This window comes from Glycine max, chromosome 2 (assembly GCF_000004515.6).
Source record: "Glycine max cultivar Williams 82 chromosome 2, Glycine_max_v4.0, whole genome shotgun sequence".
NCBI lineage: Eukaryota > Viridiplantae > Streptophyta > Magnoliopsida > Fabales > Fabaceae > Glycine > Glycine max.
Window position 1 is genome coordinate 43,155,705 of NC_016089.4, and position 18,494 is coordinate 43,174,198.

An 18,494-nucleotide genomic window follows, 5' to 3' on the forward strand; every position below is an offset into this window, starting at 1 on the left:
GTTTATAATATAAAAGTATATATTACTGAAATATAAACCAATTTCTTAGTGGTTAAAAAATTATGAACTAAGTTCAAATTTAACAACTAAACATAATGAGACATTAAGGGTCCGTTTGGGTGGATTTTAATTTTAAGTTCCAAAATTTTTAAAAATAATAATTAATTTTTAGTTTTAGTTTTTTTAAAAAATTAGATCAATTTTAAAATATGATTAGTTTTAAATAAATTCATTTTGAAAGTTTCATATCATAATAAAATTACTTTAAAAATATTTTTGTGTGTAGTGACGATAATGATGATAGTAATAATGTTATACATCAAGGCGGTCATAGAGATACCAATGGTGATCATGATTGCGATGACAATGATAGTAGCGGCATCGGCGGTGATGGTGGTGGTGGTGACAATGACAGTGATGATGATGGTAGTGGTAACAATATTGGTGGTAATGGTGACAATGACGGTAACATCCCTATTTTTCATAGATTAATTTAAAAAGAGTTGTTATTGGTAAATAAATAGAGTTTTATGATAAGATTTTTGTAATTAAATAAATAAAGAGAAATAAGTATATTAAAATAATAGTTTGATAAAAAAATAAAAAGGATATTTTATTTATTCATTTGATACAAAATAAAATAGAGTTTGTTTTTATAAAATAATAAAAATAAATAAAATAATAGGTTGTGAGTACCCTAGGTATGAATAACGATATGTTAGGTTAGACGATAGTTTTTAGGACTCCTTATCCCCTCAATTTCGTTTTTTCTCTCCTCCTCCTCAAAATCCTTTATTTTTCCTACAACCCACCAAACTTGTCTCAGAGAAATGATGATCTCGGACTCATTCACCATTGGATCGTTGTGAAATTTAAACACCACGTTCGCAACCCAATTCCGAGCATTCTCACTGTTGGGAACTGCAAACACATGTCAGAGCTAAGAGAAATATCCTTCGCACTGTAGCTTTCTCTTTTCCCGCAAAAACTCAAAACGGTCTCAATAAAACTACGACCCCTATTTCGTTAACCGTTGGATTTTCATAAAATTTTGATATGTGGTTTGAGATTCAATTCCGTACACCTTCACCGTTGGGATTTGTGAAATAATATTCAAGGAGAGAGAAAATTGAATCGCACAAAGACAATATAAGTGGAGACTTCAATCCCTTCTCTGTCTCTCTGATGTTTGGAAATTTTATCAGAGCAGTGGGAGGAAAAACATGATAAATCTCAGGAAACCACTAGAGATGCCGCTATCGATGTCGAAAGACACGTGAGCCCGCTTAGAGGTAAGGGATTAGTTATTCACAATTGGAGATTAATGAGAACATGTGTAGAGATACTTAGAGGATTAAATTGGGGTTTATTTTGTGGTGTTTATTAAATTATAATTTTCCTTTACAATTATAAATACAATATTATTGTCCTTACATACCAATTGATGTTCTAATAAGAATTAATTGATAAACTTGAGTGTTCTTGATGTTTTGTGTTTTGACCCATGATTTTGATATAATTGTGTGAAATTATTTGAGGGGTTTTACTGCCCATGTTGTGATAAACCTTTTGTATAAATTGTTACAGTGAGATTATGAAATGATGATTCAAATTGTGAGTATGTAATAAATTAAACCTGTGATGAATGGTGAAATAAATGTGTATTGAGATGTGTGTATTGAGTTGTGAGCTATGAACTGTGCAATCAGAAAACTGTAAGACCCTTTAAGGGGCGACGGGTATTGTGATGGGATCCACTGTGGGAACCCGATGAGACAAAATGATTTTGAAAAAATAATTGAGTAGTTGTGTGTATTGCATAATTCATAGATAAAGTGTATATGATTCATAAGGTGTGATAACGTGTTAAATTGAGATTATATCATTGTGATTGAGATCAAGTGTATCTGACAAATTGAGTATGTATATGATTGAGATATATATGTGCATTGAGATGTTGTGTGCATTGAGTTGTGAACTATGAATTGTACAATCACATGACCATAAGACTCTTTAAGGGCGACGAGTTAATGTTAAGTCCCTTTAAGGGCGACGAGTTAATGTCAAGTCCCTTTAAGGGCGACGAGTTAATGCTAAGTCTCTTTAAGGGCGACGAGTTAATGCTAAGACCCTTTAAGGGCGACGAGATAAACTATTTTGAGAACAATTGAGGAGTCGTGTATTTTGTACAGTTCATAGATATAGTCTAGGTGCTAAAATATTTTCTGGGTTGGACCTGAATCAGGAGGGAGAGGCCTTGACGGACTCTTCGGAGTGTAGGCCTTGGAGGTCACCCGGTTTGAGTGCTCCTTTAAGTCTATGTTGATCCCATATGGTTGGAGCATTCTCGCAAAACATTGTGACCCTGACTGGTCTCCCTATGATCTTACCTAGTGAGAGTGACCTGACTTGCTAGTGTGTGATTTGTCTTGTCATGTACTCCTAGGCGTCCGACGAGGTTTTTCATTGACATGGTATCACATTGCATATAAGATTAAGTCTTAGTGTATATGTTGCATAACGCTTGTGTATTGATCGATATTGATTGGCTTGGTGATATTGTGTGTTGATCCTTAAGTACGTGAATGTTGTGAAACTGAATGAGACATGTTGTGTTATGATGTGATGTTGGGTGACAAAGTGGTGAAATGATGTGAGTTATGCTTAAGTAAGTTTAATTTTATTTTTATGATATTTACACCTATATGTTACCTTGTTACTCTTTATTAGTTAAGAATGTGATAACTCACTCCCAGTGTGTTATTTGTGTTTGGATCCTGTGATGATCTCGAACTTTGTGTTCGTGGGAGCAGATGAATAGGTGGATGACTATGAAGAACCTAATCCTAGAGGACACGGGAACACAATGCTCTGATAGGATGTGACATTAGGGTATATGTTCTATATTAATTGTATGAAGTTTTAGATGGTCTTGTTTTGAGCTGAAGTGAATTTATTATTGATTTGGATAAATTTTATTATGATGTTAGAAAGGTGAATGTGAGCCTTTTACCCTTTTGAAAGACTTGTATTTAAACGTGTTTTAAATTTTTTTAATTAAGTTTGATTTATTATTTCTTTTATTATTTGTACATATGTATGGGGTAGAGGGTGTCACAATGACGATGGTGGGCTGGTGGTGGCAACATGTGTTAGCAGTGTGGTGGTTTCGATGACGTTGGTGGTGGTTGTGGTGACGACGACAAAAGTAGTATTGTTGATAGTGGTGGTGGTGATGTCAGTGATAATAATAGTGGTGTTGGTTGTGACAACATTGGTGGTGGTGACAAGTAGTTATTAGGTGACAATGATGGTAATGGTGGAAATGATGAAGGTGGTAGTGGCGATGGTAATAATGGTAGCAGTGGTGATAACAAAAAATATTATTGTCAAATGAGAGAAATATGTGTTGTTTTTAATCAAAATCAAATTCACAAAATAATTTTTCTTGGATTTCAAAATGAGTATAAGAATGTTTCGAAAATGATTTAAAAATTATTCGAGCTTCATTTTTTTTAAAACATTTTGTTTGAAAAATTATATTTGAAACCCAAAAACCAAAAACTCATAACCACCCCAAACAAACCCTTAAGTAATAAAATAAAATAGAAGTCAAATGTTATTGAAAAAATATTTGTAATATATTTCAATCACATTAAAATATAAAAAAGTAATTTCAATCACATTTAAATATAAATGACATGAAAGAAAAAAAATACATTAAATATAGTCTTAATCAATTTAATAATAGAATTAATAATAAGACAAATATCTAAATTTTATTGAAAATTAAAGATGGTTACTTAACTCATTTTTCACCTTGTGTGAGTTAAACAAATCCATATTATTCTCAAATTGTTTACAAGTCATTTTGAAGTCGTTTTATTTTTTCTTTTTTATTATTCTAAATTTCTCATTCTCTTCCCTATCTTTCTCATAATTATAAACTATGTTGCTAAAATAAGCTATGGGAGCAGAATTATACAAAAAGATGAGTTGAAATTTTCTTTCCCTCATTTATAAGCGTGTTTAGTGATAATTTTCCACTAAGAAAAAGAAAAGTAAATATCATCCACACTATTCATCATTTATGGATACAAACCTTAAAAGGTTGCCATCAAGCTTTCCCGCGAGTGCTAGAAGCAAGGAGGTTTTGCCCGCTCACGGAGGTCCTAGTAGCAAAGTCATCCTGCAATACAGCCAAAGGAAGTTGGAACTGTTAAAAGACATGTAAGTTGTTTCATAACACATTGTCTATCTGATCTTGCTGAATTATTTCCAAACTTTTATTTTATAAGCAGTTATTCCAACTTTTCACTGAAATATTCTACAGGAATTTGTTGAACAAGTGATGAAACTAGTTGAGCTTGATACTTTGAGACATGCTTTGGTTGGTATGCCAGATAGTTCTGGCTTATCAACTGAGCAGAGAAAATAGAGACTCCTCAATGTTTTTCTCAGGGGGGTGGAGTCTTCTATTTTGCAATATGGACATCCTCCTGCAGAATCTGAACCACTGACGTTTGACACCACATATTCACAAAACTTGTTTAACCAATTTTTGCGATGCTTATGAAAACAAAATCTAGTGTACTGGAGAATTCCAGCATATAATACCATGAGGTTATACTTCACTGCAATAAGTGCTTTGATATTTGGTACCCTATTTTGGGACATTGGTTCAAAAAGGTAATTGTTCTGTTATCATTTATTGTAAAGGGAATTGTCTTAAAGTATAACACTAAACTAAAAGAAGAGACCAAATTGGAATTGGAATACAGAAATTTATGGAATGTCTTAAGTACACAGAGGAATGACTGAGGCTTGATAAAATGATTATTACTTGGGATCTCTTATTAATGAAAACAAAATCACACATAAAGTCACCTTTATATATTTAAATCGGATTTTTCCAAGGCATTAGAACTTTCTTCTGTTTAATCTCTAACCCCTATACTAATAAAACAGTTGTCATTATTATTCTGTAGGGAATCAACTCAAGAGCTGTTTGTGGTTATGGGAGCTCTTTATTCTGCATGCATGTTTCTTGGGGTAAACAACTCTTCTTCGGTACAGCCAATTGTTTCAATAGAAAGGACAGTGTTTTATAGAGAGAAAGCTGCTGGAATGTACTCTCCAATCACTTATGCGGCAGCCCAGGTAAGTCTTATAATACTGAAAATTTAATTCCAAGGTTAGATGTTTTATGCATATTGCTTGTAGTAATTGCTTAATATGATTGACAGGGGCTTATAGAGATACCATACATTGCTGTTCAGACAGTAGTATTTGGTGTAATCACATATTTCATGATCAATTTTGAAAGGGCACCCAGTAATATTTCAACTTTCCATTTGTATATATTTATTGCTTTATGTTGTTTGGAATCCACCTTACAATTTAGTGATGCAAACAGGGACCATCACCTCTCCTTCCACCCAAAATCAATCAGTGTCCTGAAATTCATAGTTGAATTGTTTACCTTTGAATCATAGCGCATGATTCTTTTGGTGTTCACGTTGACATCCATAGATTGATTATTGACAAGAGTCAAAACTTCATCGGAACTAGTTCCATCCAGAAATTGTGAATAAGATATGTTTTCATACATGGTTTAAAAAATTGACAGTACTTTTACATTTGAAACCTAATGTATTTCGTATGTCATTCCATAAATGCTATTGTTTTATAATGTCGGAGGGCATATTAAAGTAGTCAAATGCGAGCCAAGCAAAATGATCCATTAATTAAATAGATGATTGATGTTAACTATTTTGTCATCCAACTCATAAACAAATTTATTGGATGTTTTCTCTCAATACCAGTCTTAAACCTGGAGGCATCATCTCACATTCTTTAGCTTATTATATTGCCTTGTTTCCCTAATACACAGTTGTGCCAAAGGTAACTTTTTTTGTTGTTGATGAAAACCAAAGGTAACTGATGCTAGATTAGATTCTAATATTTACTTGCACCATTATAATGTCCAATATGTCTGTATGAGGGTTCAGAATGTGGACAACATTGTTGCGAAGAGTAATGTTGATGTTTTGTAATATGGTAGTTGTTGGTAAGGATACATATATATGACCCTGCTTTAAGCTTGTAGTAATGGGAGCCTCTCAAACTGAGCTGTCCCATATTTTTATTCACGAAAGATTTTCTTTTGCACCCTTCAGAGGTGTAAAATCTATCTTGTGGGAGAAGGAAAAGATAGGAAGAGAAAAAACTATAAATGTGATGGAGAAATTACAGTTGTACATCCTTTGTATACATTTTATTTTACAAATTAGAGATTGGAAGAGGAAAGACAAAAGTATGGAATAAGATGAGTAACATGCATAATTGTAAAGTGCTCTAATAATGTTGTAACTCAACTTGATGTGTGATGAAAGATAAGTGTTCCTTATTAGTTTCTTTTACATTTCAGATTTCTAATATCAATTTAAGGTGAATATGCATATCATTTTCTTTAGTTTTTCTTGGGAAATGACATTTTTACATTTGATTTTTTTTTATAATTTAAATTTGTAATTTAATTTTTTGAACTGTGCTTTCTTTTAAAAATGGAAAAGAGAAGGCAGAAATGGTTTTAGATGTTACATGTGAATAAAAGTTTAAGTGGATAATTTTTTATTTATTGCAGGAAAATTTTTTCTCTATCTTGTGTTCATGTTCCTAACGTTCACCTACTTCACCTTTTACGGCCTTATGGCAGTTGGCCTTTCATCTTCCCAACATTTAGCAGCGGTTATTTCTTCAGCATTTTACTCCCTGTGGAATCTTCTTTCAGGTTTTCTCATCCCAAAAGCGGTGAGTAATGTCATACTCGCAAAACATGTATCTAGTTTCAGTTACTTATATCCCTTTTTTTAACCCGGAATCATGGAGCTGATACTGACTGTAGTACAAACTTTGGTTTTTGTTAATGCAGTCACTGGTAAACTGTTTTCTGTATGTATTGCTCTTAAGAGCAATTGTGTATTGATTTCCATGCTTTTACGTTGTTATTCCAGAAAGAAATAGAGAAATGATCAATCTTTGCTGCTAAAATCCAAGTAGCTTCATGGTTTTTTTTTGTAAATATGAAAAGTTGTCTTTTCTCTCTGGGATTCAAATGACACTCCTTGCAATGTCTCTGAGTATTCCCGGGTGGTGGATTTGTTTCTATTATATTTGCCCGATTCCATGGACGTTACGTGGTATCATCATGCCTCAGCTTGGTGATGTGGAAACCAAAATTCTAGGACCTGGATTTGAGGGCACCATGAAAGAATACTTAGCTGTTAGTCTTGGATATGAAGCTGAAATCAACGGATTTTCAGCTGTGGGCCTTTCAGTGATTGTGCTTCTTGGATTTATTCTTCTGTTCTTTGGTTCTTTTGCTGTATCAGTCAAACTCTTGAATTTCCAAAAGAGATGAGTGGAGGATATATAGTTTGAAAAAAATGAGAGAATTAGGTGGCTCTTTAATATCACAGCACAACACATTGGATCATCGTATAGGTGTTCTGGATGCTCTCGAAATACATGAGTTATTAACAGATGAGGTTTTTCTTTTCTTCTCTTCTTTTTTAGCTAATTGTCAAAGGAATTCAAATTCTGAAGCGATATAAATTTGGAATTTTCGGATTTACTTGAATTCTTCTCATAGCATTATTATCGCTCAACTGCTCATAGACATTGAGCTCTTTCTTTCACTTTCGTGTTTCAGCAAATGTTGTAACAGCAATTGTCTTGCCTCGTGCCCATGCATAAGTGGCAATCTCCTACCACAAATATATAAAATATGTCTCCTAAATGATCATAAAAGTTACGTACATAAGCGAAACGCAAAACCATAGTTACAACCCAAATCAGACCTTGACACAACTATGAGCCACATATTCATAAATGCCTATCCCCATCCAAAAATTAATAGTTGCGTGATGTGTGCGATTTTATGAATAATTACTATTACTTGCGAAAGACGTAATAGAGATGTACACATTGTAACAAAGACAAATTTATTAAGAAATATGTTTTACATCCTATACAAAAAGAAATTCTTATTCATTAGTACATGAAAGTGGTGCGATCATGAATTAAGTACACGGAAAATTATCATATCTATAAAGCGTAAGAAGGGAAGACAGAAAATTAAAACAGAGAAAAAGAGCATAGGCGCGATTTCAAACCCAAAACGTCATTGTTAAGCTTTATTACGAAGAAAGAATTATATAAAGCATTGAAGTCTCTATTTTTTTTGTAGTTTATGATGTTGTTCAAAGCCTCAGTCAAAGGCACATAATTTCCACCATGAATAAAAATGTCCATCTCTGCAATTGATCCTTGAGACGAGGTTCAGTTATCCATGGGTGACATTGTTTATATTAGTAGGGGAAACAGTCATTTTAAGTGGTGATGGCTTCAAAGGATGGTTTAACTCCAAAACTGGCCTTAGGAGATTGCCCTGTAACATATTAAAACCTTGTAAATTCAATAATCACTTTATTTAAAAGTCTTAAATGTTGATTCAATATGTGCATACTTACCAATTAGAGGAGTTTTGAGAACAAAAAAACATGCTCCAATGACAATGTAACAGAGAGTAAGAATCACTCCTTTCATGTAGTGTGAAGTTCCATCCTATAAGGAAAGACAACAAATAACACGGTTAAAGGAAAGAAAATAGAAGATGGCTTATATAGAATGCATTGTGCATACCTGTAAAGTGAACGCTGTAATTATAATTGTAAAAGCAAGACATCCAGTTTCAAGAAGACTGAAGTCCAAATCCATTCTTATACCCATTATCCATGCAACAACTACACTTAATGGAACCTGAAATTCATTAGTCATTAGATCATCAACATTTGTTGGTAATTAACATTATAGAATTTATTCTAAGCATGATCATATTAGTATATAATAGTAATACTAATAATTCAACCTTACCACAAACATAGAAATTTGAGTTGCAGATCCCATAGCAACACCCAACGATATGTCCTGCATGATAAAATCAACCACATAGCGCCATTAATTCATTGATTTAAAAGCCAATTAATAAACTTAAGCCTATATACAAATTGACAAACCGTACTTACCAACTTGTTCTTGTAAGCAAATATGATTGAACCAGCATGTTCTGCGGCATTTCCAACAATTGGCAGCAAAATTATGCTAATGAAGCTTACAGAAATGCCCCAAGAATCTGAAGCAGCCTGGTTAAGTATAAAAAAATGATAACCCGTTAATCTAATGTATGCTTGGCTCATGCCATTCAAATTCTTAATGATTATCATAATCATTACTTAATTATAATTAATTAAAAGAAAATGTTAACTAGTATTATTAGGATATTGATTAAGGAACTAAAAAAATCATCTAGATGTTGTGCTACTTATGATTTTTTTTATCCTATTCTATGATTTCTTTAATATATATTTTTTAATTTCTTAATCAATATATAAGAAATATAATTTGCAAAATCCTTAATTAAATATTATGCAAGATACCTCAATAGTTCCCACAACATATTCAGAAAGCAGAGATATGACCAATGTCATACCCACCAACCACGTAAATGCACTCCAAAATCCTATAACTGCCTTCTCTTCATCATCGTCCACCTGCAAATGACGAATCAAACCCGCCACACCTAATTAAAAGTGGTTGCATACTCAATATTTCACATAACTTATTTTACTAACAATATATTAAAATTAAACTCTTAAAAATGTGAGGGAAAAGGTTAATGCCTTAATCGTAAACAAGTTATATATTATATTATATTATATTGAATTACAAGATTATAATATTTGTAAGACATTTCCTAAAAAAATAGAAATACTGGTGAACCTGTATCACTTCGTAACCAAGCATATATCCCGTGTCACGGGTGAAACGCTAACATATATAAATTACAAATTCAACTTTTTCTTTGGTACTTCTATCGATTTTTTCTTAGAGATTGAATCATTAGCTCGACCACCGCGCTTATCTCGTACGTTATTGTTTTGGTTGGATTAGAAATGAATCGAGAGAAAAGAAATAAAAAGGTTTTGGAGGGATAAAAATAAGAAAAAAACGAAAATGATGAATCTGAGAATACATTCTTGAAGAGGAATGAAGAATTTTAAGTGTGATTAAACTTTTATCGAAGATTAATCTCATAATCAATCCAAAGGATTAAAACTTATAAGAATACATTGAGATATACTAGAGAATATAAGACCCCACTTACAAATGCTAAATAAATTAAAAAAATAACAAGAAAAAATGTGAAAAATGTTTCTTTATGCTTACTTGTATGAGTGGAAGGAAATAAATAAATTATATAAATAATATTTGTATAGTAATTAAAAATATATTCTTTTTATTTCTTAGCATAAAATTATTTTTTATTTATTTTTATTTCTATATTTTTTAATTTCTAATGTTATAAAGTAAAGACTCATCATTTATATTTCCTTTCACTATTTCCATATATAGAAAGAGACAGAGTGTACTAGTTTGTGCGAGGCAGAAACTACGGCAACATTCCTCTCTAAATATTTATTTTAGCTTATAATTAATTAACTATTACGTACTTTTCTGGTGGTATATATACACCTTTAATTTACAGAAATGATGTAGTAGCTAATTATATGCAGCAAAAATGAAACATAAATAAATTGTAGATAAACAGTAAATGATTCAAATTCTCGACTGATGAAAACTAATAAATTAATGATTAATATTTTTGTATAAAAAAAACAAAAAATGCTAAATTATGAATCATAATCACCTCTTGTGCATCAAACAATTTACGATGGGTTTTCAATTGGAAGAAGATGTAAGCAGCGTATGCTAGAAGCATAACAACGCTGCTTGCTCTTGACAACTGAAGAGTGCTAGTGGCTATAGAATGATCGCCTCCTCCTAAGGCGTATTTGAACAGCAATGGCAGCAAATGGCACAACAACCCCAGCAACAAAAGCAGTGAATTTACATCAGCCTGTTTCTGTTCATTCAGTAATTAAATAACAAAAACAATTTGATTAGGAAAAAATTAAGATGAACTGTAATTAATTAAATTTGGAGTTTGATTTATAAGCTAAAATATAATTTTCATTTCCTTATTTTTTATTTTTTAAAATATGTGATTTTAGTTCCCATATTTTTAATTAAAATATTTTATCTTTACTTTTAAAAAGTTAATGATTTTAGTTTCTTATTTTTTAATTTAGATATTTTTTCCTTCATTTCTAAAATGTTATCTGACATGTGTTTATTTATTATATACATGATAAAAAAATTTAAATTATTTAATTACTAACAATCTTAATTTATTAAAAAAAATTACAAAAGTACATAGTCAAGTTTAAATTTGAAAAAAAAGGATTAGAATCATTGATTTTTTAAAAGATGAGAGACGAAATATCTAAATTAAAAAAATAGGGGTTTAAAATTATAAATTTTTAAAAAATAAAAGACAAAATATCTCAATTAAAAATATAGGACTTAAAATCACTTATTTAAAAAAATTGAAAGACAAAAATTTCATTTTAGTCTAATTTCTATGTAATGTCTAAAAAAATTATACTATCAATCAATCAGAAATTATTATTTATATAAATCAACAAACTTACTATACTTTAAAATTTGTACTACCTCCATTCTTTTTTAATTGTTGGATTTTTAAAGAATTTTTGTTTCCATTTATCTATCATTTGCAAAATTCAATATCACATTAATTATTATTTTATCAATTATACATTCATTTGTCTCGTAATCTTTAATTAATTTATTCATGTATTTGTTGTAGAATGAAAAAAAAAGGTAAAAATAAGAAATTTCACAACTATTTTATCAAAATCAAGAAAATATATTACATTTCTTAGTTTCAGACAATGACCTTAGAAGACAAATAAAAAGAAATGGAGGGAGTAATTGAATGACAATCATGCATATACTATTTATATAAATACTATAAAATATAAACACATACATACTCTTTTGAACACACTTTCTCATTAAAATTAATGAAAATAACAAAATTTTGTAAGCTTATATTATGTTAATGATTCTCTCTCTGATTTTGTATTTTAATAAATTTTAACCAAATAAAAAAATATTTAATGGTGTGTTAGAAAATATATTATTAACACTTCTTAATCTTAAATTTGAACTCTAATTTGAACAAACTAATTAAGAATGGATGCATACTCTGTCATATCTTTGTTCTCTCTTAAGATTGGCTAAACCACCACAGAGGAGTGAACTTCCAAGAACCAAGAGAAGGTTTGAGAGAATGGAACCCAGCAGGGACAACTTCACAACATGAACTTTGTTCTGGTGAAGTGCTAACAATGCTATGATCATTTCGGTTGCATTTCCACATGTTGCATTCAGAAGCCCTCCAACTAAATTAACATCCACACAAACCAAAACCAAATTGGTTAATTTTCTTTACCATGTTATAATATGCAAAGTAATTCTCAGTGCATACAATGAAGTTTCGTTCTACAGTACCTGTTGGGCCGGTGAAATATGCAATTTGCCTTGAAGTTTTTGAGTAATAAGAATTATAAAAAAAAGAAGTTAGAAACGTATATAAAATTGTAGTGAGTCTGTAGAATTAGGAGGTGACATGCAAACTTACTCAGTCAGGAAGCTAACTCGTTCAGCTAGCGGAGCAAGTCCAAGTAGGCTGAAAGCAAAAATCCAAGGCTACGTTGCAAAATAGCAATTAGATTTTCTGGTGAATAATTCAGATTTAATTACTTATATGATATGGTGAACCCTTTCAATAAACTACTTAATGCAGTAGAGTTTAATTTTGTAAAAAAAATAGTATTTTTAATTAATTAGAAACTATGCTAAATATGACTTTTAAGATAATTATTTAAAAATCAATAAATTTATGAGTTTAATATTTATATACTAATCGTATAAAACAATTTTATATTGTTATCAAATTATAAATTATCATTTTAATTAGTTTAAGATAATTATTTTAAAAGTCAATAAACTTATCATATATTGTTAGTGTATAATTATTTTTTTTTCTAAATTTATTATATATACTAATTTTTATTGGATGACAATGTAAAAAAACTAAATTGTAAATATATACACTATTTTGTCTAAGTAATGAAAATTTTATATTATAGAGTTAAAAAAAATGAAGTATTACACATTATTTTTAATAATTGTTAATAAAAGTAGTCTACAAAATGAGAAAAGGAACTTTATATTATTATTCAATCATAAATCATAATAAATCATAAGTTTGTTGACTTTTATAAAATTATTATATTTTAAAAGTTTTATTAATGGTAATTTATGATTGAATATCAATATAAAATTATTTTATATTATCAGTGTATCAATATTAAACTCTTATTAATGATATATATATAATACCATTTATCATTTTTCTCTAAAAAAACACATTTATTATTTAGTTTAACAAAACTTACAATCAATTATTTGGTGCAAAAATTATGTAAAAAAATTACGTGTGAATTAAGTTATATTGAAACATAGTAAATATTTAGTTCAATTCAGATACATTACCACAACTAATAACAAATAGCATATGTGCAAATTGAATTGGAAATAACAACATAGTTTGCATGAATGATATGATACTCACCCTTCCAAAGCTATAAAAATTTGCAACAACAGCCAAAGGGACTGCCGGAAAAAGCACCACAAGCTTAGTGCCGAAGAAGACCTCTTGCAAATTGGTCATGAAATTCCTAAGCATTTGTAAACGAGAGTTATTATTTGCGACCACAACTAGTTCTGACTTCTTTCTCACCATTGGTGTCATTGCATTGTTACCGTCACAAACCTCCGTGTTATTCTCCAAATCTTCGTCCATGGTTGGTGGTATTGGTAATTGTGATGTGGTGGCTTCCGAGTAGGTGTTCATGTGCATTAATTTGAGAGTGAAAAAAAAAACTGAAGGTTTGGACTACTTCTTAATTTTCTCTATTGGTAGTGAAGTGTAAGTGAGCTTAAATATGTAGGACAAGAAGCTTATAATTGAATTGGATTGAAATGAATGTATTATGGAGTACGATAAGTTGTGCTATAGGGAAAAAAATGTTTTGGTGCTTTCATTGTATACACATAACCAAGGTGCCATGGTGCCATGGTGGCTTTCCAATGTCCGTGGCCATGTAGTGCTATGAAGCTTCTCGGAATTTTCCTAACCTCTTTGCTTGCTTGAGCCACGTATAGGTTATAAATTTAATTTATTGTTGTGGATATGTGTTGGTATTTTCATGGGAATTTGGGAATCGGTGAACTCTAACTTTTATTGTAGATATTAATTATAATACTAAACAGTACGTAAAAATGAAATTAATAGTAAGACCAAAGAAGGAAAAAAATCATATAGTAATTACGTGCTGGTAGTAAGATGGGGAAAATCTCGTACTTGCTTGTTCTGAGGCACGAATTATTTAACTACAAGGCTTAACGTTGGAACATGAATCTTCCTATGTTTAGTACATCTATCCACTAGTATTTCATTTTAGTATGTATAGTTTGTCATTTATTTTTTGGCGTTATATAATTTGGTATTTTGCATTGAATTGCTTAATCTTGCATTGGACAACGGGAAATTCATCGGTGAGATATGTTGGTTAGGTTACTATTTTTTTTTATTAGAATCAACTTATTTTGTTAGAATTCAAACACATATTATTTGTTTTAATAATATTAGTAGAGCAGTAATATTTTTAAATGCTTTTTTTTTTTGTAAAAAGTATAATTAACTAGTCTACCTATGAACATTTTAGCTTTACGCTCAACTATGATATAAGATTTTTAAATACTAACGACAAAAATTATTTGCAATTCATTTTCCGTTCAATATACATATATATATATATATATATATATATATATATATATATATATATATATATATATATATATAATTTCTTCAAAAAAAGATTAAAAAGAAACACAAACAATTTTACTCAAAAAAATAAAAGTTTAATGTCAGGCTCAGGATAGAACCATGAGAGCTCCATTTGGAAATAGGCCGAACTTTTGAATTCTCAAGTAGTTACATAAAAATATGTTATATAATCATATATACTTTCATTTTATTTTTTATTACTCTTTATTCCTTTTTTATTGCATTATTTATCATTTTTTATATTTTTCTTTTTACTTCTTTTCTCTCTCTTCATTCCAATTCAATTCATCCCATAATCGTTAGACGCTTACCAAGAAAAACTTCACTAGTTTGGTAAATATCCTAATAAAATATAATTTAAACCTTTTCTAAAATTTGAATTTTTCTAACTTAGTATTTATTTTAGTTCTACTTAAGAATGATAATTCAACCTAAATCTCGTAAATATTCAATAAAATTATTTATAATGAATAAATTTCACCTATTAAATGAATTTCAGTTAGTATTTGATTAATTAATTTTATATTATAAATTTAAATAATTACTTTTTTTTAAATTATTTTTCATTAATTTAAATCACATGACATCTCTTATATTAAGTATTTTATTATTTTTAAAAATATTTTAAATTAAATATTAAATCTTAACGCACCATATCAAATTCAAGAGATTTAATTTTTAAAATAAACTCAATTTTACTCAGTATAATTTGGTTGAATTCCAAAGTAAATAGCATTATGATCTTATATAATATTGGGAATCACACAGTAGGCATTGGCATAGCCACTGGCAACTGGGAATGTTCAACAAAGAGAGCCGGACAGTTATATTTTCATAGTTTATCACATTTAGTGATAATTACATCTTACTCCCTCCTTTTCTGGACTTTTTTTAATTAATTCACACCTCTTAAAAAAATAATTATTGTTTTAAATTTATCAATTATTTGTATGATGGTTTTAAAATTATTCATTTCTTGTCTCTCTGTCAATTTATTTTTTTCATTAATGTTTGAAAAGAAAATAATTAAGAAAGAATATATATATATATATATATATATATATATAATTAATACATTAAAAAATAAAATAAAATAAAATCTAATAAAGAAAAACAAGTAAACTTTTGAAAATAATTTTATAATTAGAGACAAAAGAATAATAGATACACATGCTGATGATGCTGTCAAATATCCAGTACTTCCTACATATCAATTTAATTTATTTATGTTTCTCAAAGACATTTTAATCACCGGTTAAATGTGAAGTTTCCTACCATTTTGTCGTTTTTACCATGGAAGAACTGCATATAGTTCTAGGTTAATCTCAAGGATATCTACAACCTTGTCGTTCATGTAGATTAACAAGATGGGAATGTTACCTTTTTCTTATATATATCTTGATATCTTGATTCTTCTAATGTAGCCATATGGTTAAAACCCTCAATCCGATATTCTGGTTATAGTTTTTTTCTTATGGTGAAGGAATACGTCCATTACATTGGGCTCCTGCTAAACACACCCTAATTTTTCTTATACGTCTATTACATTTTTACTTTTAAATTCATTTGTATTTTTAAATATTTCCGGAAAAACTAAGGAATCTATTAAAAAAATAATCGTTACTCGAATTTGCAACTTATTCTATTAAGCTTAAGTGATGTGAAGCAAGATCATAGATTACTTCCATAATTTCCCACAAAATGAGAATGATGTATGGGGTACTTTTTTTGTATTTGACTTGATTAAAGTCAACAATACATTTTAAAAGATAAAGTATAATATTTTTTTAACTGACATAAAGTATAATAATTAAATATGTGTGTATGTATATTCTGCAAAAAAAAAAAAAAGACATATGTGTTTATTCCTCATAATTAAAATTTTCATTCATCACAATAGTCAAGTATCCTCACTATACGCTTCCTCTATCTATGTATTTTTTTTTAAATAATAAAAAAAAGAATCCTCTGTCTATGTATCTAACTAAATATGTGCGCGTGTGAAAAATATGTTTAAGTTATCTATTTTCAGTATTTTGAAAATATAACTCTATTTCTAAACTTAAAATTCGACATTGAACCAAATAAGTAAAAAGAAAAAAAATAGGGTGTGGGTGGGTGGGTGAAAATCAGTAACAATGAAAGTAAGAATGTGTGTGTAAATTACATATTTTGAAAAATAACTCTATTTCTAAACTTAAAGTTTGAAATTACAGCAAATAAGTAAAAATAAAATAGTATATGTGTGAAATAAGTCTATTTCTAAACTTTGAAGTTTGAAATTACAACAAATAAATAAATAAAAAACCTATTTTAATTGTCATGGAAATTTTTTTGAAGGAAAGGTGAAATTGTCAATGGATATAAAATCACAAATTTTTATCCCCAAAAATACGTGATATACTTCAAAAGATAAAATATAAGATAATAATTATTAATTTTAAAATTCTAATTTTATAATTCATTGTAAAGAAATGCTAGCAGTTTAGAAAATTATTGGCAGTTTAGTGTCATATTTAATTAAAGATAATAATTAACAGTTTAGTGTCTATTTACTTATAGATTTTACGTATTTTTTTAAATTGTAGATCACGTAAAATTTGTAATTAAATATGTGACAATTTAGAGGTCACAAGATAAGCTGTAGCACTTTCTATGTACTTCCCAAGAGTGCTAAGTACACCCCTTTCTTTTTCTTTAATATATTTTAGACTTAATTATTATTTTAGTTATTGAATTTAAGGAATATGTTTTTTTTTTTTGTTTTTGGAATTTAAAAATATTTTTTAATTCTTGAATTTTGATAAATTGTTCTTTTAGTCCCTGGTATAATAAATTGATATTTTATATTAATTTTTAATATTTTGTGATGGTTTAAAATACAAATTTAAAATGAATCAATTTCGTGATTTAAAAAATTATAATTGGGAAAATGAACATTAAAAAGTACAGGAAATTACATTATGGAATAGCATAGCCCAATTCTAAAAAGTAATTTTTGGAATCTGATATGTGATTTTAGAAAGTAATTGTTGAAATTATGCTTTAACCAAAAACACAGTCTTGAAAATTTCTTTATGTAATTGGGATATGTTGTTCTATAAAGTATTTTTTTGTAGCAATAAAAGAAAATGAAATTGAACGCATACGCACCTCAAATTACTAAACGCGTGACCAAAATTGAAAGTTGAATGCACGCGTCTTTTGTGAAACAAAACTAAAAGTTGAGAGGCTACCATAATATGTTGCGAAACTTATTGAAAGCTTATTTGTTAGTTTGTAAATTGAAAGTTGTCACTAAAACGAAGGACACATACCTTGTGAAACGTTTAATTAATAATGAAGTTGGCATTAAATGTACTTTGAAATGGAGTGCCACGTAGAGGTAAACACGGTATCATATAAATAGGATTTAAAGAATAATAAATATGGAGTAAAGATGGGAGTTTCAAAATATGGTTTTAAAGAATAACTAAAATTTGGTGAACAAATAGGATCTAAAGGGTATATTTGGTAACAGAAATATAAAGAGAACAAAAGGAGTGTACTTAGTAAAACTCTAATCTTATTTTGGGCCTATAAAATGAAA

At 29.2% G+C, this 18,494-nt stretch overlaps 1 protein-coding gene across 1 annotated transcript; it reads right to left on the reverse strand.

The window, feature by feature from the left end:
* Positions 1-8,004: 8,004 nt before the first annotated feature.
* LOC100802344 (vacuolar cation/proton exchanger 3) lies at positions 8,005-14,064 on the reverse strand. Its single transcript, XM_003518257.5, has 11 exons — positions 13,625-14,064; positions 12,629-12,696; positions 12,499-12,527; positions 12,193-12,389; positions 10,772-10,987; positions 9,501-9,614; positions 9,090-9,206; positions 8,938-8,991; positions 8,707-8,823; positions 8,535-8,628; positions 8,005-8,452 (listed from the first exon to the last, which is right to left on the reverse strand). The coding sequence occupies exons 1-11, from the start codon at positions 13,910-13,912 to the stop codon at positions 8,394-8,396; spliced, it is 1,353 nt and encodes a 450-aa protein (XP_003518305.2). The 5' UTR covers positions 13,913-14,064; the 3' UTR covers positions 8,005-8,393.
* Between the last annotated feature and the right edge of the window lie 4,430 nt (positions 14,065-18,494).

What these genes read in the sequence shown, in the direction of transcription:
- LOC100802344 (XM_003518257.5), bottom strand. Translation starts at nt 13,912, where the DNA reads ATGCACATGAACACCTACTCGGAAGCCACCACATCACAATTACCAATA. An exon ending in CTCAAATTTCTATGTTTGTG is followed by an intron (nt 8,824 to 8,937) that starts GTAAGGTTGAAT and finishes AATGAATTTCAG; the next exon opens with GTTCCATTAAGTGTAGTTGT. An exon ending in TCTCAAAACTCCTCTAATTG is followed by an intron (nt 8,453 to 8,534) that starts GTAAGTATGCAC and finishes AATATGTTACAG; the next exon opens with GGCAATCTCCTAAGGCCAGT.